The sequence below is a fragment of the Tenrec ecaudatus genome, chromosome 6 (genome assembly GCF_050624435.1).
Source record: "Tenrec ecaudatus isolate mTenEca1 chromosome 6, mTenEca1.hap1, whole genome shotgun sequence".
Taxonomy (NCBI): Eukaryota; Metazoa; Chordata; class Mammalia; order Afrosoricida; family Tenrecidae; genus Tenrec; species Tenrec ecaudatus.
The window spans coordinates 98,444,161-98,468,614 of NC_134535.1; the positions used below are offsets into that span (position 1 = coordinate 98,444,161).

The following is a 24,454-nucleotide window of genomic DNA, read 5'->3' on the forward strand; positions in this document are numbered from 1 at the left end:
CTTCTGAACTCAGGACTTGGCAAGCATTTCCATGTTATGTCCTGGAGCAGGCAGTCCTGCCTCTTTTATGCAGCCACTTTCCCTCTTCATCAAGCATGGGATCTCCTCTCTACAGTTGACCTCCAGGATTGAAATGGAGGTCTGTCCCACCTCTGAAATTCACCCCAGAGGAGCCCTTCCGATGCAGGCATCGTGCCGATTTCTCCCCAGAAAGAATCAACGGACCTGGGACTTCAGCTGCTGGCGGCTTAATTGTAAAGAAATTACTTTGAAAGCCGAAGTCCAACATAAATTTGAAACGCATGCTTTGATGGTGGTATTGTGAATTCTTTACTTTTTGTTCCATATAAGAAGACCAACGAACTAGCAAACATGGATGACTTCAGGTTTGGTGTTTTGTTGTTTTTTGCCATGTGCTCCAATTTCAGCCATTGTCGGGAAAAGCACAGATCACCCTGCAGCAGTAAGGTCTAACATACAGTCAAATTTGAAGTATAAAAGAGATGGTAAAACATGACATATATATCCAAACCTCATTCCATGACATATGTGAATAAACCAGCCCCCCCCCCCCACTATCATGATCCCAATTCTACCTTATATATATGGCTAGATCGGAGGATGTACACTGGCACAGATAGGAACTGGAAATACAGGGAATCCAGGACAGATGAACCCCTCAGGATCAGTGGTGAGAGTGGCGATATTGGGAGGGTGGAAGGAATGTGAGGGAGAAAGGGGGAACAGATGACAAGATCTACATATAAACTCCTCCCCGGGGAACAGACAGTGGAGAAGTGGGTGAGGGAGACGTTGGATGGTGTGAGATATGGCAAAATAATAATAATTTATAAATTATCAAGGGTTCAGGGGGAGGAGGGGAGCGGGATTCAGGGGGAGGAGGGGAGCGGGGAGAGAGGGGGAAAACAAGGAGCTGGTACCAAGGGCTCAAGTAGAAAGCAGGTGTTTTGAGAATGATGAGGGAAACATATGTACGAATGTGCTGGACACGAATGATGTATGCACGAATGTGAAAAGAGTTGTATGAGCCCCTAATAAAACGATTTTTTGTTTAAGAAAAGGAAGAGCCTCAGGGTGGTGGATTGACACAGTGGCTGAAGCCATGGGCTCCAACATAGCAACAGTTGTGAGGGTGTTGCAGGCCCAGGCAGGGTTTCATTCTGTTGGACATAAGGTTGCTATGAACGGGAATGAATATGACAGAACCTAATGCCGACATCAACACAGCTGGAACCTCAGACACTGAGAGAGACTCCGGGTCTATCTTAAGTCTGCTGGAGCTTCTTGAACGAGGTAGGCAAGTGACACACCATGAGCTCGCTGGGGAAAATGTTGAAAATCAGAACGCTAGCCACCTTCTTTCTTCTTTTTGTTTACATATGAGCCACTTGGAGCCACGCTGATGGCCACCAGAGCCCTGGAGATGTGTCGACTGCCATTGAATTTATAAGACCCACTGGCCAGTGATCGTCCTGGATTCTGCATCATTGTATGTGGCTGTGTGGGTCTGAAGATGGATTGATGGACTAGTATCAGGTTTATGGACTAATATCAGACTTGTGGACTTGATCTGGAGGGCTGGGATGTTTTCTTAAGATGCACTTACTCTTTGATATGAACACCGTTCTCATCCATGTGTCAGTGGCCCTGGATTTTTTTCCTCTAGTCAACCCAGCCTAACCCAGTCACTATAGGCTGAAATATTCAAAGGATTTTCTTCTGTGAATTTTTTAAATCTGGGGCTTCCTTGGGCTGAATCTGCAGACTAATTATACAAGAGGCTGAAGTGTTCAGGAGTGGAGTGTATCATCATTGCCTTCTCGGTAGCATGAACCTTCTCTATACCGTAAACATCCATTTTAGCCTGTCTTTGCTTGTGGAAAAGGAGCCCTGGTGGTGAAGTGGTTTTGTGTTGGGCTGCAATCCACATGGTTGGCAGTTTGAAACCATCAGCAGGTCTGTGGGTCAAGGACTGGGCTTTCTACTCCTGTAAACAGTTACAATCTGGGAAACCCACCGGGGGGGAGGGTCACTATGAATCAGCGAATTTGGGTTTGTTTGCTGATGTTCTGAATGGTGGTACCGTCTTGTCCTCTAATGGCTCCCACAAATTGTGTGGGAACCAGCAGCTGCAGAGGCAAGTCACATGGTTTCTGCTTGGAAACAGATCCTGTGGACCTTTAACCTTGATGAAGATGTGTTTGCCCAAACCCATGGCGACCTCCAGGTTCCTGTGGGTTCTTGTGCTAGGAAACTATTCCATCAGGGATGTAGGCCATTTCAAGGTGAAGTTCTCTAACTGTATTCTATTCAGTCATTCTTGTTCCTCTATCTTGGTCTCTTCTGGAATAGGTGACATTTACAAGGCCACTCCCTGACTTGAGGCTCACTTGGTTACAGCTCTCTACCAATCCATGCTGGACCAACAGACTAGTGAACTACCCACTCCACATCTGAAGCCTCCGGATCCTCTGCTTCTTGGGGACCAAGTGCTCAACTTCTATGAGCTTCCCATGAGTTCTATTTTACCTAAAAGTGTCTCGATGGCCTTGCGAACCCAGGAAGTTCATAATCAGGGCCCACTGCAGCAGGAAGGGTACTTTCTAGGTTCAAAGGAATGGCATTCCCCCTGAGGTTCCCAGGATATAATTTGTTCATTGGAAAATTGGTTGTTTTCAAAATACTGAGAGAAAAGTGGAAACAAAAGAAAACCACCCACAGTGAGAGAGAATTCCAGCAGGTTTTATTCCCTCCTTCTTTCCAGATGAAAAGGAGGGACACAGGAAGAGGTAAGTCAGCTATGGGGGTCCTTCTTCTCGTCTAGCTGTTGGCCTCCATTCTTAGCTTGTTACTGAAAGGTCGGAGACGAAGGCGCAGAAGGAGACAAGGCTCGGTGGGGAGTGAGAACTAGAGAGAGACTTTATTCAGGCGAGGGAAAGCTCCCAGACGGGTCCTGTAACCCAACGAGTTAGGTCAGGGAAGTCGTGCCTGGCAGTGAGGCGGTGGCACATATGTAGGGCTTGACCAAGGACCTATGTGCTGATAAGAGGGAGGGAGGCCTCCCAGTGCTGCAGTCACAGGGTCTGAGTCAGCGTGTGCTCTGTAAGTAAATCATCCTGGAACCCTGAGGGAAGGAGCTGCACAGACCCAGCCCAGAGAGATAAGCTCCTTGGAACGCTGGAGGCAGAGACTGCACAGTCCAGCTGTGGCCTGGAGGGAGGAAAGTGGCCCGCACAGTCCAGCAGGCTATCTTTCCGGAGAGCTGGGGGAAGTGGCTGCGTGGGCCAGACCTGGCCCCAACAGTTACTTTATAAAACTTTTCTAAAAGTTATATAACTCAGGGGTGGGGGGAGAAACTGTACACCTCTTTGGGGTGTTACAAGGTGATGCTGAAAACCTGCTAGTCATTTTTACCCCCAGAAAGGGCCAGGCCAGAGCCCTTTTTAGGAATTCTCAAAGCATTGTCAAAACCGGATATTCTCACTGCAAAAGAAAGAACACAGAAGGAAATATCATTTTAAGTTGAGGAAAGTGCAATTTTTCTTTTAATTTCTGCTTCTGACTCTTTACTAAGGGCTAACAACTTTCAAAAAGAGCGCATGGATCATTTATTTTAAAGGTTTGTGTGCATGTGCATGTATGGCACGTGGGTGTGGTTAGAGACACTGATGTGTTTCAAGTGATGCATGATCAAGAAGGGGCATCGCCATGAGCAGAACAAATAAAGAGAATTCATATGTGGAGGCTGCTCATCTAACAACATGTCAATCCTGACTCCGGGAATATCTTCTTATAGTTTGAGATAACTGTGACACTGTGCCCTGTAACAGTAACAGGCAGGTCACACCCCCCCACCCCCCCACCCCCCCACCCCCCCCACCCCCGGGTCAGAAAGGAAACATTTTTAAATTGCAGCCTGAAACAGCCCAGGATGTTTACGCTCCAAGAAGCAGCCTAGCCTACCTACAGTATCATTTGGCAGACCATTGGGGACAAACTGGCCTTAAATGTAGAGCTTACTTTGTTAGACTTAAAAACTGTTTTGTTTCACTTTTCTGAGAATGCTTTGCCAGTTTCACATAAGAACTTGCCTCCCCCCTCCCTTTGCTTGGCAAGAGGCCCCACAAGGATGTATAATAACTTCCCTTTAAAGCTGTTTGGGGCTCTCGCCTTACAGACTGAGCCTGCCTCAGTTGCTGGTGAGGGCCCAGATTCGAATCTGTCTGAATAAAGCTTTACTGTTTCCATCTCTGTTTCAGTGAGTGGTCTGGGTGAGGGTCTTGCTCACTAACAATAATGTGCGGAAAATCTGAAGAGAAAAATTTAGTAGCCCAAGATATGAATGGGCCCTTTAACATTAAAAAATCATTATTAAAAAATAATAATTATGAATCACCTTTGATAAAAAAATTAGGTGATCATTTTTATTTTCACCTTCTAGGTTACCTACTTTTTTTAAAACTCATTTTATTAGGGGCTCATACAACTCTTATCACAATCCATACATACATCATTGTATAAAGCACATTTGTACATTCATTGCCCTCATCATTCTCAAAACATTTGCTCTCCACCTAAGCCTCTCCAGGTTACCTACTTTCTTATCAAAAATAATTGCTCATTGTTAATGTTTAAGAAACCATTCTTCTCTTAGGCTAGCAAATTTTCTCTTCAGAATCTGGGACTTTATTATGTTTACTTAATGAGATATTGCTTTAACCTTGGCCCCTCCCACATTCCCTCTGATAGCAGTTGACCTGCCCAGGGATTACGACCTTTGGCTGCTCATAGCACTGGGGAAAGCAGAGGAAGAACGCAGGCTGTGCTTAGCCAGAACAGTGACCAAAGATGGATCTCAAACACCGGCGTGTAAAGTTAAATGATGGCCACTTCATTCCCGTCCTGGGATTTGGCACCTATGCACCCAAAGAGGTAAGCACAGAGACGGAGCAATTGAGGGTGTGGGTGAGGGTGAGAGGGAGCAGACCTGGTTGTCATAACTCATTTTTATGTGATTCTTGGGGACTCACTGAGACCTCAATTTCACCAGGCTACAGCTAATCCATAGATAATTATGTGAGAACGTTATCAGGTTCCCCTCCATGCTTTGGGGTCTGGGGTGGGACCACCTACTGGGTATCTGGGTTTCCGTCTGCTTTCGACGTGTTTGTCAGAATAGTTGATTTTCCGCATCTGTCAGAGATGGTCTGACAGCTGCGTTGCATTGAGACTAACTAACTGATTCGAAGCATATTTCCTCCTCCCTGTGATACATAATGCAGAGCGGTCTTTGAGGTCAGAGGACCCCAGGGAAATGAATGTTTGGAGAGAGATGCAATTTAGGTGCTGAGCACCAGGCAATAGATGGAAGTGCCTGGCCAGAGCTGAATTCCCCTCATCTGTCTCTCATTTGCTAAACATCTCATTCTGAAAGGAAATATGATGTCATTTTAGGGAAAATATTACATACATTCTTAGAAGGCTACGTCTTGAATTTTTGGGCCTTGCTAATGTACCTTAGATTTGAAAGAAATAGGTAGATTTTATCCCTTTCCAAATGAGGTCGGTAGACTAGAGCAAGGAATCTGCATCCCAACATGTCAGAAGACCTAGCTGTGTGACAAAGGATCAGTGGCTCGAATTTTGGGTCTTCCTTTTTTCATCTGTTACCCGAAAGGAAATATTCTGGAAACATTATGAAAAACAGGTGACAGCTCCCAATAAAACAGAACAAAAACAGTGATCTATGAGTAGATAGACATGAAGTCATCTTGGATAGAGAGCAGATGAATGGATAGAATGAAGGCTGAATGGATGTGAGATAGAGAGTAGAAGTATACACACACACACACATATATATCTTTGAGATTATTTATATATATACAAACATATACATATATCTCAGAGAATACTTTTACATATGTATTTACTTTGGATACAAGCATACTTATGAACGTGGTCGAACATACAAGGGTAAAGTTATGAAAACATCTTAGACACAGCCTTTAGACAGTGAGTCTCTGGGCCTGAGGCCTCAGGGACACTAAGATCAATTGGCATATCACAGTAGTTGTGAGGATGGTGCCGGGCTAGGGAGTGTTTCATTCCAATGTGCAAACGTCCCTATGAGATGGACCTGATTCAGTGGCACTTAGCAACAGTCCGCAAAAGCAATGTTCCCATCCTATTGAGATTAGTCATAACTGGGATCTTAAAGGAGCCATCTAAGGTACAACTACTGTTCTACTGTCCAGAGAAAGGAGAATGATGAAAATTGAAGAAGCATCAAAATAATTAGTCCAATGAACTAATGGACCATGGTAACACCAGTCTACATGACCCTGGGGCCAGAAGAACTAAATGGTGCCTGTGTGATCACTACCAACTCTTCTGAAAAGGATCATGTTGGGAAAGGAAAGACTGGGAGCAAAATGTGGAGCACAACTCAGCATCAAAAAGAGAACGAGTTTACTGGTCAAATAAAGACTGGTGGAGCCGCATAAGACTATGATCCTTAAAACACTCCATATCAGGAACTGAACTTACGCAGTTCACCCAGAGAATGGACCAGATGATTACTATTGAAAGATGCCATTAAGTCGGTTCCAATTCATAGTGACCTTATGTCATAGTGACCTTATGGCCACCCAGTCTCCTCAATCCTCACCATTATTCTTATGTTTGAGCAATCAGTGCACCCACTGTGTCACTCCAAAGGTTTCCTCTTTGTCACTGCCCTATTTATCAAGCATGATTTCCTTCACCAGGAACTGATCTCTCTTCACTGCATGTCCAAAGTACACACGTTAAAGTTTTGTCATCCTTAGGAGAATTCTGTCTGCACTTAGCTCAAGACAGATTTGTTTGCTCTATTTGTAGTTCATGGTAATTTCAATATTCTTAGCCACTACCATAATTCTAACGCATCTGTTCCTCATAGGTTTTGCTCAATGTCCAATTTTCACATGTAGATGAGGTCACTGAAAATACCACAGCTTGGGTTAGGCACACTTTAGCTCATAAAGTAACATCCTTGCTTTTCCACACTTTAAGAAGTCTTGTGAAGCAGATTCACCCAATGCAATGTGTCATTTGCTGGTTTTTAAGGTGAACTGGACTATGAAATGAACAATAGCCTGGTGAGGTATATATACCTTAGCATCATCAGTCATTTAACATCACAAGGCCAGTATTTACTGAAGGACAAAGTTCAGAAGGGTTAGGAATGAAGGAGAAATGGAACCAGGAAACACAAGTAGGTAGTGATATTGGGCTATGACCATAAATGACGAGAGAAAATGCATATGAATTATTGAATATTAAGCTGATCTTCCCTATAAAACCTTCACCCAATTCACAGTATAAGTTGTTGTTATAGCACTTTAAAAAATTAGTACCAGGGGCTAATCAAAGGTAATATTAACAGAACATCATTATGTCCCAGAGGGATGAGCTATAAGACTCTGTACCATAAATTAATGAGGAGGTTTTGAAAGGGATCCAGAGGCAGATAAAAAAGCAAAAAAGGAGTGGGTTTGGGGCTCCCATTAAATCCTAGCACAACTTAAGAGCAATTAGTTCTTACATCATAGCCCTGCTCAATACTCACCCTCAGGAAGGGAACACAGAAGATATGGCTGCTATAGCAAAGTGTGGTGAAGAAATTAGATGGTTCCCTGCTATCAGACAAAATAGTGTTTGGGATCTTAAAAGCTTGTCTCCCAACAAGCAACCATCTAGGTGAGATGTCGAGTAAGTCCACATGGAATAAAGCACGCCATCATCAGTCACCAAATGATTATAAAGCCTATAATCCAAAGCCAAAGGAGGGACTAGCATCAGAGCCTAAATTGTGAGAATGACTTGCAGAAGGCTATGGATGGCAGTGGGACCCCAAGATACATTTGTGAGAATGACATAGGAAATAAGCCTCCTGTGATCTCCCTCTGTACTTAATAGAGGGATGGGAGCAAAGTGGTTCCTAAAAGGAGTGTATTGGAAAGCTAAGTATAGAAGGTCAAAGGGCTACACTTGACTTAAAACCTAGTCACTTGATTCCCTCCTCTGATGTGTGCTGGACCTGATCTGGTTTTCATATTTTCCGTATTTTGATTTTTGTTTGTTTTATTTGTTTTTGCATATTAGGATGTATCTCAGATGTGTTATTTCATTGGGGTCACCCTCTTGAATTTGTGGTATATTCTTTTAATGTTTTTTGATATATGAAATGCAGGATTGATGAACATATAGGGACAGCAAGTAGAATAAGGGATTTTTTTGTGGGGGTGGGGATACAGATATGGGGCAGGGGGTAAAAGGGAATTGATGTCAGAGAGCCCAAGAAGAAAAAGAGTGTTTGGAAACTGATTGTGGTAACAATTGTGCAATAATGCTTGATGGGGTGGAAATATGGAATGATATATGTATTGACTAACAACTTAAAAAAATTTTAAATATCATGGTTAAAAAAAACAGTTGTTGCTTTTTAAAAGTTAGTCCTGAGGCTTCCTATTAGATAATATCCTTATACTGGGACAGTTAAAGAAGGAGCAGGGCTGGGCAACACTAGAGGGCTGTAAGGAGTGAATCGCTAATTTCTGGTGAGTAAGTTGTGGTTGGAAGAGAGTAAAGGTTTTCCATTCCCATAAAGAGCTATCCACATGTAGAATCTATTGGATTAGAAAATGTTTTATTGTGTCTATCTTTGCCAAAATTGAAGAAAAATACTAGAATAACAATGAATATGGAGGAAAAGAAAATGTTTTATAATTGATTGCGGTAAAGATTGTACAACTCTTCTTGATATGTTTGAACTATTGAATTGTATGATATGTGGATGACATGTCAAAAAAGCTATTGGGGGGAAAGAAGTTTTAGGCTCAGAAAGATCTCCTTAGCAACTATGACAAAAGGTCCACTAAGAGGTATCCACTGCATTTTCTGTCAGGGTGAATCTCGACATAAAGCTAAGCAGGCGACGTTTTTACAGAAAGAGAACAGTTACCCCTGCAGACAGACTCAGTCTTTCATTGTGGCACAAGCAACTTCTGTGAGCCCTGCTCCTCGTGGCTCCGCTGGTTTTCCCTGTCCCCTGAGGCAATCCAAGCAGCCAACCCTCTTACAGAGATAGCTCTGCATGGGCATTTGGGTGCCTATATAATCAATACCCAAGCTTAACTTTCTGGTTCTTTCTTTTCTTTCCCCCCTTCCTCCTTTGTACCTGTTTTTCGTCTCTAGCCTGCCCCCTGCTTTCCAAGGCCAAAAACAATTTCACAAAAATACCACTATCAAAGAGCAGGAACCCCTACCTACTTTTATATTATCTACTTCAGGCTTTTTTCCCTTTTGTTCTAATACAACACTCACATGATATTTTTTGAGTTCTTCACTAACAGTTCCAGTTCCCTCATTCAGTGCAGCCACACGTTCCTGAGAATACTACTCCCCCTGCCGCCACCCCTACGCCCCAGTCTTTTGTCCCTTCTCTGTCTGCACATCCACCTATTATCTTTTTCTGCTATCTCCTTTTCCTCATCAAATATATGTCAGTGAACTAGATTAATTCTGATGGTGCCTCTAAAAATACATTTCCCCATTAATTTTACAAATTCGTCGGCCTATCAATAAGGCTGCTTATTTTTACTTTATTCTCGCTCTTCTTCCTCCACCAACCCCCCTGCCACTTTTTCTACTTACCTGTCTCACTCTCCTTTCGCTGATTCACCACTGTATACTTTCCCCCTCCTATTAGACCGCTCCCACATTACCACAAGTCAACAACTCTCTATACAACCGAGCAACCCACAGACCACTAATAATTATTCCACAAGGCTGAGGAAACATCAGCCAACCACTACAATCAAATGAACAAAAACAAACAACCCCAAGTTGTCCAAAACCAATGGAGGAGAGACCATGAAACAACCAGACACAGAATTCAGAAGAATGATGATCAGATCCTTTCAAGAGATGTGAGGAGCACTCTTGAGAACATTGGAAGATATGGAAAAACTAAAATCCCTAAACCAAAAGGTATTCCAGAAGCAATAAATAAATAAGATAATAAAAGTAGGCAACATAGTAAGAAACCTGAAGAATAGAATGAAAACAGAGGAAAATGGAATCACTGAGCTTGAAGACCATCACTCTGAGGACAATTGATGAAAGAAACAATCTACAAAAAGAGTGAAAATCTCAGAAGAAAGCTTGAGAATGATGTGGAACACTATAAAGAGACACAGCTTATATCTCATTGCAAGCAGAAACAAACAAAAAAATCTTCAGAGAAAACGGTAAAAGAAATCATAGAAGAAAATCTTCCCAACATCACAAAAGAGGAGAAAATAACTGTACAAGGAGAGAATTCTAAATAAGAAAGATCCCCAAAGAAAAACATCATTTCTTATTAGAGTGAAACTATCCAACTTCAAGGAAAAGGAGAGAACCCTGGGCGCAGCTGGAGGAAAAAGGACACCAACAAAGGACAACAGACAAGAAGCAGCTCAGAATTCCCAGCAGAAGCGCTACAGGCCAGAAGACAAAGGAGTGACATACATAAAATTCTGAATGAAAAAAGTTTCCATCCTTGACTCTTTTATTGAGCAAAAGTTGTCCTTCAAATACAAGGGAGAAATAAATGTGTTTGCAGACAAGGACAAACTAAAGGAATTAATAAAAACAAGACAAGCAATTCCAAAAAGTATTCATTGAATCACTGTGGACAGAGACTCAACAGTTGTTCCTATGCTGAGCTCATTGTGGCAGCCACGGTGTCAATCCATCTTGTTGAGGGCTGTCCTCTTTTTTGCTGCCCCTCTAACTTGACCAACCATGTTATCTTTCTCCAGACATGGGTCTCTCCTGACAGCGTGTCCAAAGTATGTAAGACACGGCCCTTCCATCGTTGCCCCTAAGGAATAGTCTCTCTGCACTTCTTCCCTGGCAGATCTATCTGTGCTTTTAGCAGTTCATTGTACTTCCAATATTCTTCGTCAGCACCACAACTCAAACCCAGAACATAGATCCTTCATAAACATATACACAGTCCATGAAAGACCCAAAAAAAGCATCAATAAACTGCTCAAAGGGTCAAAAACAGAAATGAACAACTCTACACTAATAGTAGGAGACTATAACACACCACTCAGATTATCAGGAAACAAATTCAGCAAAGAAAAAGAAAGAGCTAAACAACACAATAAACCAGCTGGACCTCCTAGACGTATAGAGAGCACTCCACCCAACAACAAAATGCACATTTTCTTCAAACAAACATAATGATAACACATCATACCAAAACTTTTGTGACACAGAAAAGGCAGTTATTAGAGGGCAATTTATAAAAATCATTGTACATCTGAAAAAATAAGAGAAATCCAAACCAAATACCTTAACACAATAATTCCAACAACTAGAATAAGAGCAACAACATAATCCCTGCAACAACAGAAGAAAAATAAACTATAAAAATTAGAGCAGAAATAAATGAACTATAAGAGCGAAGAACTATGGGAAAAATCAACAAGACAAGAAATGTTTGTTGTTGGTTTTTTTTTAAGATCAAAAGACCTACTTTACCAAAGAATGGAGGGCTAGGAGAAAACAAAATGAATGGAAATAAGAAACAATTGAAGAAGCAGAGTGAGTGAAGTTACCCTGAAGGAATAAAATGAATGCATTGAATAAAAACTTGTAAATTAAAAAAAGAAATGGACTTTTTGAAACGATCGACAAAATCGACAAACCACTGGCAAACTTAGCAAAGGAAAAGAAAGAAATGTTTCTAAACTGGGGAAAAAGTTGATATCACAACAAACCCAAATGAAAGAAAAAGATAATAATATGATACTACAAAAGACAGTATTCCAACAAGTTTGATAATCTATAAAAGAAAAAATAGACAAATACCTAGAAATACACTGTCTACCCAAATTAATACAGATGGATGTAGAAAACTTGCACTGACGCATAACAAAAGAAGAATTAGAGAAGGCAATCAAGAAACTTCTAACCAAGAAGACCCCAGGACCAGATGTCTTCACAGGGGAGTTATATCAAGTATTCAAGGAAGAGAGCTGTCACCAGTTGTACACAGACTATTCAAGAATATAGAAAGAGACAGCAAACTCCCAAATGCATCCTATGAAGCCAGCAGTCTCCCAAATGCATCCCCAAACCAGGTATAGACCCAATAAAAACAGAACACTATATCTGATGAACATAGATGCAAAAATTCTCCAAAAAAGAATTTGGCTGATAGAATCCAACAACATATCAAGTGTATAAGTCATCGTGACCAAGTAAGGTTCATACAAATGAATGGTTCAACATTAAAAACATACAAACCCAAACATTGTAATCCACCACATAAACAAGATAAAAAATAAGAATCTTGTAATCATATCAATAAAGGCAGAAATATAATTTGACAATATCCAACATTTCTTTCTAATAAAAACACTCAGAGATAGGAAAAGAAGGGAAACTCTTAAATATAATAAAGATCAAATATGAAAAACCAACGGGCATATCACACTAATTGGGGGGGATCAGTTTTCATTGCCTCTGAAAACTAGAACTTGACAAGGTTGCCCCTTATCACCAGTCTTATTCAACATTGTCCTAGAAATTTTAATCAGAAACTTTAGACAACAAAAAGAAGTAATGGAATGCAATTGGGCAAAGAAGAAGTGAAGCTTTCTTTATTTGCAGACAACATGATTTTCATTTAGAGAGAACCCTGAGGAGTTCACAAAAAGAATATTGGAAACAATTGAGGTGTTTCATAAAGTAGTAGAATACAATATTAACAAGCAGAAATAACTCAGATACCTATATACTAGCAAAGAACACTCCAAAATAGACAACAAAGTAATATTATTTATAATATCCACACAAAAGATGAAACACCTAAGGATCAATCCAACTAAAGAAACAAAAGACCTGTACAAGAAAAACTACAGAACATTATCACACACACACACACAAAGTGACCTACACAAATGGAGGAGTACCTCATGTTACTGGCTAGGAAGATTTAATATTGTGAAAATGTAACAACTACCTAAAGTAATCTACAAATACAACACAATCCCCAATAAATCTTAATATCATTCTTTAAAGAAAGGGAACCGCTTATTACCAACTTCATAGAGAGAGGCATGGGAGAAGCAAAGAACTTCTCAAAAAGAACAAAGTAGGAGTTCTTGCACAACCCAATCTCCAAAACTATTACACAGCCTCAGGAGTCCAAACAGCCTGGTATTGGTATAATGGTAGATATCTAGATCAATGGAACTGGATAGAAAACTCAGATATAAAAGCATCCACCTACAGGCAACTGGTTTTCAACAAAGGATCAAAAACCATCAAATGGAAAAAGTGACACCTTCAATAAATGATGCTGGACAAATTGAATCTTCATCTACAGAAGAACAAAACAGGACTCACAGCTCCCCGGATGCACAAAAATGAACTCAATATGGATGAGAGCTAAATGTAAACCTCATAGCTATCAGAATCATCAATGAGAAAATCGAGACAAACTTAAAGGCCCTATTGCAGGGCATATACAGATTACCAAATCTAATCAAGGAAATACAGGCAGTGGGAGACAAAATAGATGACTAGGACCTATTAAAAATAAAACACTTATGCACATCAAAATACTTCATCAAAAGAATGAAATGAGAGCCCATGGATTGGGGGGAAAAAAAAACTCTTTCGCAGTGACATAACAGACAAAGGACTAATTACTAAAATCTATACAATTTGGCAACACCTCTATAAGAAGGTGATTTCGTTTCTATTTGTGGGTTAACTATCAAAAGGCAACGTGTCATTGGAGAAAACCCTTAACATTACTAGTGTAGACTCCTAAATTAAAAGAACTGCATTATATAATATCGCTAATCCTGTATTTTTGACAAAATTTGTTTCATGCCTTTGGTGATCCTGGGTTGTAGATTTTGTTCTTTTGAAGTGTACAGCATTATTCATAAGTCTCATCAGAAGGACCCAATTTTGAAACCCCGCTGAGTGAACTGGATTTAACGTTAAACACTTTTTTGCAGATTAAAGAAACTGAAATACGTCTTTGTACTAAACCTTGAAATGCCACATAGTATAAAAATAAGCAAAGGACATCTAACCCAGGGCTGGGGACTTTGAAGTCATTAGACAAGGTTTTGAATCTCCTTCAACTCTGTGGATGCCCAATAATTGACAACTTGAGACCTCCATATATTTTTCTACTTTGTTTTCTTTGCTTTTTGTGATATATCTTAATTCTGCAAGTAGTTTTGCTTTAGTGAATGGGTATTATCGAAATTGTTGCCTTATGTCTAACCCTTGTTTTCTTAAATGATGTCTATCACAAGTTTAATCTGTATAAAATAGTTATGAAATAATGACCCAGTTTTAATCATCTAAATCAATTTAGTAAAAGAAATAGTTAGCCTATCACATCATTTTACTTCCTTTTCTTTGAAAAAAGCTTTATTATTTGGTTATTGTTATTGATATTCTAAGTTTAAGAAAGGTGCTAAATGGAATAAATAAATAAAAATTAACATTATAAAAAGAGAAAAAAAGTAATGATACCCCAACTAAAAGGTGGGCAAATGACATGAACAGACAATTTACAAAAGGTGACACTTGAATGGCTTACAACCCTATGTGGTGTGTACACACAATGGAATACTATGCATCCCTAAAAGAATAGCAGTGAGATCACGAAACATTTCGTGACATGGAGGGACCTGGAAACGATTATGCTGAGTGAAGTTAGTCATTAACAAAAGGACAAATATTGTATGAGCCCGCTATGACAAGGATAAACAGCAAAATGAAATTAGGCTTCTGCCCCAGGTCTTTTAATCTTCTAACCCAGTTCCCTAAGCAAAGGCCAAGCATCTATGAACCATATATCACCCCTCTACATATCTCTCTTAAACAGCTGTTTGACAGAGGAGACCTCACCTCTGCTGGGGTCAGTTGTTCAAGATATGGGTAGAGGAAGAAGACCATTCAGTGTCTTCCGTACAAAACCGTGCTAAAGTCACCCCAAATCAACAGACACTCCCACCAGAGTGATAAACAAATCTTGCTGGAAATTGTAGTTAAGATAGGGAGTGGGGTGAAGGACATATATGTCTCTCAGAAGACTATTACATTTTTGTTGGTAGGAAAACAGGAAGAGGCAACCTCCCATTGGGGAAAAAATACTTAACAATACTTATATAGAACCCAACTGGAGAATGTGCTTGGCACTATGTTTCTAATTAGAAACTTTTGACGCAGTTTCCATCTAGACTTGGGTGTCCCAGACCATGTGCTATATACTACTGGGACTTTAGGTTCTATTCTTTTGAGGCACACTGCATCCTTCATAGGCCACAGCAGAAGGACTCAATGTGGAAACCCCACTGAGTGAACTGGACTTGAACTCTAACTCATCGATAGCCCTTGGACTTTAAGGCTGAAACTCCCTAGGTTGAGAAGAAGCATTCGACTGCTAGCTCATGTTATAGAATTGGCAGTCATTGGACTTTGGTTCAAATATCTTCCCTTAAGAATATTCAGTGAATGATGTGCCAGACTATCATATACTTACTGTTTTATGCCCTCTTTGCTTTATTATGACATGTATTAATCTGGTAGCATGGTTCTGCTGTTGTTTATGAATATTACTGAAAGTTTTTCCCTATCACCAGGCCCCATTGTTTGTGTAAATAATATCCAGTAACTTAAGAGTTTGATCTGTTCAAGTCAATAATCCATGTATTGAAGTCATAGGCGCCCTATATTTGTATAATTTCCTTTTCTCAACTGAGTTTTAAATTCTATACCATTGGCTCAATTAATGACTCTGTCAATAGAATTGTCTTATGACCCAGAGAGATGATTAATAATATACTCTAACATAAAATGGCAATTATGTTTCTAAAGTGAACCAGAGACACATATAAACCAAGGATATATGAATAGATTTTAGGCTCACATTTACCATATATATTCATATATAAGTTGAGTTTTTCAGCACATTTTTAATGCAGTTTTGTTGTAAAATTAGGTGCTTTGGCTGATATTCAGGCCAGCTTATACTTTAATTTATATGGTAATTCCAGCCCTAATAGAAGAACAATTAGTTCTTGAGAAATGGCCCAGTTTGATGATTACCCTTATGAAGAGATCACTGAAGATATGGGTACTATAGCAAAATGTGGTCAAGAAACTACATGGTGTTTGATTGTCAGAAAAAATAGCTTATCTTCAAACAAGCAGTCATCCAAGTGAGACATCAAGTAAGTCTATATGGAAGAAGGCCAGTAGCTTGCGTGATCCAAGAATTGCAAGCAATATAATCCAAATCCAAAGGAGGGAATAGCATTGGAGTTTAAATTGTGACTATCTAGTTTGCAGAAAGCTGTAGAGGGCAGTAGAAGCTCAAAATCGATTTGCAAGGTCCACACATAGATAAAGCTCAGCAGGGTCCCCTCTGATCATAGTCCAGGAATCTGAGTAGCCTTGTTATCAGACACAGAGCATTGCAAGTCAATTGTGGCCTATATAATGGAGTGAAATGTGATTTCATATCAATTTGATGTCCCTTTTGAAATCTTATCATTTGATCTCCCTTTTGACCCATTTAAAGAGTGTTTCCATTGAAAAATACACTTGATGTTGTAGTCACATCTTGACACATTGGGTTGAAGTCTGGTCCCTCCCTTTCCTGAGGCAATATACACAATACCCTCCCCTCTTAGTTGTTATGTTTTGCTTTGTCTTGCTTTGGGGCTCTTTATTGTCACTGCATATCTATCTAGATAGGATAGGCAGGATTAGCAATCCGGAGGTAAAAACAACAAGACCAATGGTTCCAGGGGTATACTGGAGAGGGGGAGGTGGGGGAAAGGAATGGGGGTGCCAAAAAACCCAGGGACAAGGGAACAACAAGTGATCTAAAATCAATGGCAAGGAGGGCATAGGATGCCTTGTGGAGCTTAATCAAGAGCATTGTAGCCAAGAGGAATTACTGAAACCCAAATGAAGTCCTAACATGATAGTGGGACAAGAGGAAAGTAAAAGGAAATAGAGGAAAGAACTAAGAGGCAAAGGACATTTGTAGAGGTCTAAATACAGACATGTACATGTGTAAATATAGTTATATGTAATGTTAGGGAAATAGAACTATGTACATATATTTATGTTAACTATTAAGTCAGCAGATGGACATTGGACCTCCACTCAAGTACTCCCTCAATGCAAGAACACTTTGTTCGAATAACCTGGCATTCTGTGATGCTCACCTTCCTGACATGATTGATGAAGACAAAATGGGTGCATGAGCAAATGTGGTGAAGATAGCTGATGGTACCTGTTTATCCAAAGATATAGTGCCTGGGGTCTTAAATGCTTGTAGATAAACAAGTGGCCATTTAGCTGAGAAGAAACAAAGCCCACATGGAAGAAGCACACCAGCCTGTGTGATCATGAAGTGCTGATGGGATCAGGTATCAGGCATCAAAGACCAAGAGAAAAAAATCATCATATCCATGTGAATGAGGGGAAGGGCAGAGTGGAGACTCAAAGCTCATCCATAAACAATTGAACATCCCCTTACTGAAGGGTCACAGGAAGATACGAGCCAGTCAGTGTGCAGTATAACACCAGCAAAACACATAACTTTCCTCTAGTTCTTTAGTGCTTCCTCTGCCCACCCCCACCTCCACTGTCATGACCCCAATTCTACCTTACAAATCCGGCTAGATCAGAACCTGTACACAAGTACAGATAAGAGCTTGCAACATAGGGAATCCAGGACAGATAAACCCCTCAGGATCAATAGTGAGAGTAGTGATACCAGAAGGGGAAGGGGAAGGTGGGAGGAGAAAGGGGGAACAAATCACAATGATCAACAAATAATGCCCGCCCCCCTGTGGGGGGGATGAACCACAGAAAAAATGGGTGAAGGGAGACAGTGGTTGGTGTAAGATATGAAAAAGATAATAATTTATAAATTATCAAGGGATCATGAGGGAGGAAAGGTGGGAGAAGAGGGGTAATGAGCTGATACCAAGGGCTAAGTAGAAAGACAATGTTTTGAAATTGATAATGACAAAAAAATAAGAAAGAAAGAAAATGATAATGGCAACATATGCACAAATGTGCTTAACCCAATGAATGGATGGATGGATTGCGATAAGAGCTGTTCAAGACCCTAATAAAACAATTTTTTAAAATACGCATGAATCCAGCCCCCAGTGCAATCCCTCTGACTAGATCCCAGGTATGTGACTAGCCTTCCTATCATGTAGAGTGCATTGGAAATTGGATGACTGCAGATGCAATTAGATTAAAATGTAACACATTGGCATTTGACCTCCCATTTAAAACTTTTACTTGTTATTGGCATTTCCTTTCCTATTGAAGTTTTTCTATTTTGACCTGTTAGGATTTTTTGTTTATATGTTTTCCTGTGTATGAAATCCAGGATAGGTAAATCTAGAGACAGTAACTGGATTAATGATTTGGGGGTTATGGCAGGGGAGATTTGGGGAAATTTTGAGCTAACAACGAGTACAAGAAAGAGGAAAATGTTCTAAAGTGGATTATGGTGATGACTGTACAACTCTTGTTGATATTATTGAGCTATTGAGTTGTGACCTGTATGCCAATATAGCAGTTGAAAAGCAACAAGCAAAAGCAACAAGCAATATAGCAGTTGAAAAGCAACAAGCAAAAGAGTTACAGGCTCAAAAACTCACAGGGGCAGTTAGTTCTGCCCTGTCCTGTAGGATCCCTGTGAGTTGGCATTGACTTGATGGCAGTGTGTTTGATTTCTTTTAGTTTCTGTTTATTTTTAGGCTGTGGGTTATGCTTTGGTGGCTAGCTTTAGGTCATCAGTTCAAAATCACCAGCTGTTCCAAAGTGGAAAGACGAAGCTTTCTGCTCCCATAAAGATTACAGCCTCGGAAACCCACACGGGCAGTTCAACTCTGTTCTATAAGGTTGCTCTGGGGCACAATTGACTCAAAGGCAGTGATTTTGGTTTTAGTTTTGGAAGTTAAAAAATACACCTTCTGAAATACCTAAAAAGACATGAAAGACATTGTTTCTTTTTTTTATTTGTCCTTGATTCAGTTCTTTTTAAATTCTGTGAAAATTTTGCAAAAGATAAACCAATAACTTCAAAGTTCACTGTAGGTATAACTTCCCTAATTGAATTGACCTTGGTTTTTAGTAGTACTACTTACTTTACTAATCTTTAAGGCTAGTGTTCATTTTTCAGGTATGAATCTATGCTCATAATCTAGACTACACATTTTATACCTTCTAACTAACTCTTTTATACAAATAGTGTGGCTGTGTGCAAAAGAATTAGTTGTAGACTACTCTGCTTATGAAATATCTTTGGTAGCACCATGAATTAAGCATTGGCTTGCTAAGTGAGCGGTAAGCAATTCAAACTCACTGTTTTGTGGAATATCTGCTCTAGTCAAGAGTATCTCCTTGGAAACTCTATGGCACAGCTGTACTTTTTCCATGGGGTCATCCTATTGGAACTGATTCATGGTGATGGGTTATACTTGGCAAGTTTTGCTACCAAGGCTGACTCTGACTAACATCCAGAGCTATGATTTAAGGAAGGGTCCTATTATTCTTAGTTATAAGAGTGTTTGGGCCTCAAATCAAGGATGTCAAGACTTCATCTCATGTACTTTGGACATCTTATCAGAGGGATCATTGTTTGCTAAAGGACGTCATGCTTGGTAAAGGGGAAAGTCATTGAAAAAGAGGAAGATGGTCAAAGAGATGGGCTGGCACAGTGGTTGCAATAATGAGCTCAGACATAACAATAGTTGTGAGGATGGCAAGGACTGGGCAATGCTGCCTTCTGTTGTGCATCAGTTCACTATGAGTAGGAGCTAATTTCACGGCACTTAACAACAACCAAATGTCAACACAAAAAGAAAATGTGTTTAGATTGCACAGCATCTTTGCTTTCTCTTCTGTGAATGTGGCATTTTGGCATGTTTGAACAGAGAGTGCCTACGTGACCAAACTCCAGCAAAGAACTTGGGAATTAAGTGGCTAAAGATCTTCCCATAATAAAACATGCCCCTGGTGTTGTCAAAATTCCACCCTGTAGGAATCAAGTGTATTCTGTGTGACCTCACTAGGAATACTTGGAAGCTTGTGAATGGATCTCCTGTACTTCCCCTTGTGTGACTTATCCCTTTCCTAATTTTATTTTGTGTCCTGTCACTCTAATAAATCACACTCATGAAAACAATCATGCTGTAAGTTATTTAGCCCATCATTGAATTGGAGATCTTGATTGCTAATGGAAAACTCTTCAGCTCTCCTTGAACTGAAGGAATACATGGGCTGTCCAACTTCATTGCCTTCTTTAGTAACATTAAACACTTCCAAGCAAATCAGTAGGTGCTATACAGGCAGAAATAACACAGACATGAGGAAACTTCATTCTGGTAAAGGTCAGTCCTCGTGACACCAACTACCTCTGGATCAAATAAATTCCTGATTATTTTCTTCTCCTTAGGTGCCCAAGACTGAAACTGAGGAGGCAACCAAATTAGCAATTGACACGGGGTTTCGTCATATTGATGCAGCTTACGTGTACGAAAATGAAGAGGAAGTTGGACGAGCCATACGGAGCAAGATTGCTGACGGCACTGTGAAGAGAGAAGACATATTCTACACGTCCAAGGTGCTGTGTGTAGTTTATGTGTGCATATTTGTGATATGATTGGATATAGAAATTCGTTTTGTGATTTTTGAGTAACTTGGTGAGTTTGCTTATTTGTACAGCTTTCATTCTCACATATTTATGTTCTCATTCTAGAATCAACAGAAAAGGGAGGACTTTTCAATGAATATTCTGTTCAGATTCTGTGATTTCAAAATATTTTATTATCTGAGCTTGAGCTAAAAGCACTATCTCTTTGGAGGGACAATTGAATCACAGAGATCTATGATAAAATTATAGTCTCTCTTATCTATGTGACATGGTAGGAATTCATAACATTCTGAAACTAATAACTTATTCATTTGAATATTAAACAAGATATACTTAGCATTTCTTAAATGGTGCCCAGCACATAATAACATGTTGAAAACATAATTTCCACTAGTTACATACATGAAAGGGATACTAATTCTACTCTCATAGGGTTGAATTGAGGTTAGAATTAAACAAAACATATGAGTCTGGGAACTATATTAAATGTATGAGGTTTAGTTACTTTATTAAATGCAATTCAAATGATAGACATAATCGTGACTTGGTGACATTTTTCCTCCTGAGAAATGCCTTTCATCATTCAGTAAATGCACTCCCTTCCCACCAGTCTCAGAATCCAGGGTACCCAGTAGTGAGGACAGAGTTGACCAGCACCAAGAGGAGAAGTGTCCGAACAATACACTCAAACTAATAATAACACTAGCTAGAAGGTCAGGTAAATGTGAAACCCATGACCTATCTCTGTGGTCATCTAATTTTCAATCAGTAGTGAAATATCTAAATATTAGAAGAAATATGCCAATAGTTTTTCAGAAGTTGAGTATTAAAATCCTTGTAAAAATAATGGAGGACAACTCTCTGGTATATTGCTTCTAAAGGGACCCTCCCAGCATACCCATTTTAGATGTTCGATATCACTATTTTTAATACATGCAAGTGGCCCCATTCCTTTCATTTGTTCCTTAGTTCCCTAGAAGGGTACTATGTCATTTAGATATAATAATGATTTTTCTCTATTTCATAAAAAAATGAGATCAAGATGATTTCAAGCATCCCAATAAAGACCTAAAATTCTGAATAAAAACTAAGGATTACTTCTTTTACTATTAATTATAAGCTAGATTCGTGTTTGCTCTGTTTACATTAATGACAAAAGGTTAGCTTAATATCACTAATGTTGAGAAACAAATTTAGCTCTGAATTTGCTGAAGAGATCATGTTTCTATGCTTTGACATTGAATTGCCTAAATTTTATTGAAACGCACTTGCTTTGTCATTTCATCATACTGCGGTATCTTTCGGATGGCTCTGGTGCTGGAAACTATGCCACCAGTCTCGCAAGTAGCAAAATGATCCCCCGCGGTGAACAAGTTTCAGTGGAGTTTCTAGACTAAGAGGAAAGAAAAGGACGTCCTTAGTGAGGGATGTGCGGTATTCCTCCATGTTGTAGATACGTTCACTATGAGTCAACGTCAACAGGATGATGGCCAACAATAAAGCATGTCAAAGACAAGTGTTGCTTAAAATCAACAATCTTGTCAAACAAATTTAGCTTGCATTTGCTGAACAAGTCACAATCCCAATGTTTTCGGGTTCTATATATTTTCATTAAATTGACTAAATTTGAATCAAACAATATTTCCGTTCTTAACCTGCAGCTCTGGGTCACTTTCCTCCGACCAGAATTGGTGCAGTCAGCTTTGGAAACGTCACTAAAAAAACTCCAGCTCGACTATGTGGACCTCTACCTCATCCACTCGCCATTACCTCTGAAGGTCAGCAATTTCCATACTCAAACACACTTTATTCCATTGTCAGTATGACTAGCATCTTGAATGGGTGATTGAGCTAAGTTTTTCATAGACCACAGTGCTACTGCTACACTGAGGATGATTTCCAAACAATAATTCATGATTCTTGGTGGACCCTATTTGGCTCTTGTGCTTAGCCTTGGGCCATAATGTGACCACAGGGATAAGGAATTCTTATTCTACTGCTATAGAACAGTCTCCGTTTACATTGCAATCCATTAAGGGCATACAGTTTCTCCTCCACCACCACCCCTCTTTCAGGTGAAAGACGGACATTTAAGAAAGCACATGAGAAGAGGTAGTGGGCTAATAAAAATAACATAAGTCAAAAATGAGTCTTCATCTATATGTAGAAAAGTAACATTTATTCAAATGTATACAAGATGTAAGGGATTACTGGAAAGTAAGTCCCTTAAAAGACATTCCTTACAACTCCATGCCCAAACCCTTTGCAAACATTATCTTCTGAGAGGGGCTGCACCTGCCTGATGGATGGAGGGCTAGTGCTCCTGCCCTAGATGGTATTTTGTGTCATCGCTTATAATAACAACTGATTTTATTCCAGCCCGGGAAAGAGATTTTACCACAAGATGAACATGGAAAACCAGCGATTGATACAGTGGATCTCTGTGACACATGGGAGGTAAGTGTTTGAAGACACAGCAATGATGGGGAAGTTAGGAAAGAAGGTACTAGGTCCTTGTCTTGCACCATCGTGACTTGAGAAGGTCAATACATTGTCTCCAGGCCTATTTTACTCATCGCTAAAACAACGAATTAAACAGGCTCGACTGGAAAACACCCCTAAAGGCCAACAAACAGTCCTTGAATGAACTACAAGCTTTTCTTTCCTGTTGTGTTTTGTGTCATCGGTTTGTTTTTGTTGTTTTGTTGTATATTGTTACTTGATTTTGCCCTGTCTTGTGTTTGTGCATGTTACTATCTCCGCAGGTCTGTCTAAATAAGATAGGCTGGATGGACAATCTGGAGGAGAAAACAACAAGACGGACAGTTCTGGGGGGAAATGGGAGAGGGACGTCTGGGGGGGGAGGGGAAGTAGTGATGTTAACAAACCCAGGGACAAGGGAACAACAAGTGATCCAAATCAGTGGTGAGGAGAATGTGGGAGGCCTGGTAGGGCATGATCAAAAGTAATGTAACCAAGAGGAATTTCTGAAACCCAGGTGGGGACTGAGCATGATAGTGGGACAAGAGGAAAGTCAAAGGAAATAGAGGAGAGAGCTGGGAGGCAGAGGGCATTTATAAAGGTCTAGATAAAGGCACGTACATATGCAAATATGTTTATGTGTGATGATGGGGAAATAGATCTATGTGCACATACTAATAGGTTTAGTATTAAGGTTGCAGATGGACATTGGGCCTCCACTCAAATACTCCCTCAATGCAAGAATATTTTCTTCTATTAAATTGGCATTCTATGATGCTCACCTTTCCAACACAACTGCTGAAGACAAAGTGGGTGAATAAGAAAATGTGGTGAAGAAAGTTGATGGTGCCCGGCTATCAAAAGATATAGTATCTGGGGTCTTAAAGGCTTGAAGGTAAACAAGCGGCCATCTAGCTCAGAAGTAACAAAGTCCACATGGAAGAAGCACACCAGCCTGTGCGTTCACAAGGTGTCAAAGGGATCAGGGATCAGGCATCATCAGAACAAAAAATCTTTTTTTTTTTTCAGAACAAAAAAATCTTATCATAGTGAATGAGAGGGGGAGTGCAAATTGAAGACCCAAAGCCCATTTGTAGGCCACTGTACATCCCCTTACACAAGGGTCTTGGGGAGGAGACGAGCCAGTCAGGATGCAGTGTAGCAACGATGATAAGCATACAACTTTCC

At 40.0% G+C, this 24,454-nt stretch overlaps 1 protein-coding gene across 1 annotated transcript in view; it reads left to right on the forward strand.

Moving 5' to 3' along the window:
• The first annotated feature begins 4,869 nt into the window (after positions 1–4,869).
• Positions 4,870–24,454, forward strand: part of LOC142451109 (aldo-keto reductase family 1 member C4-like) — a 43,434-nt gene continuing 23,849 nt past the window's right edge. Inside the window, exons 1-4 of the mRNA XM_075553033.1 lie at positions 4,870–4,953; positions 20,588–20,755; positions 22,447–22,563; positions 23,165–23,242. Of these exons, the coding sequence (XP_075409148.1) occupies positions 4,870–4,953; positions 20,588–20,755; positions 22,447–22,563; positions 23,165–23,242 (447 nt within the window). The remainder of the gene's footprint in view (positions 4,954–20,587; positions 20,756–22,446; positions 22,564–23,164; positions 23,243–24,454) is intronic.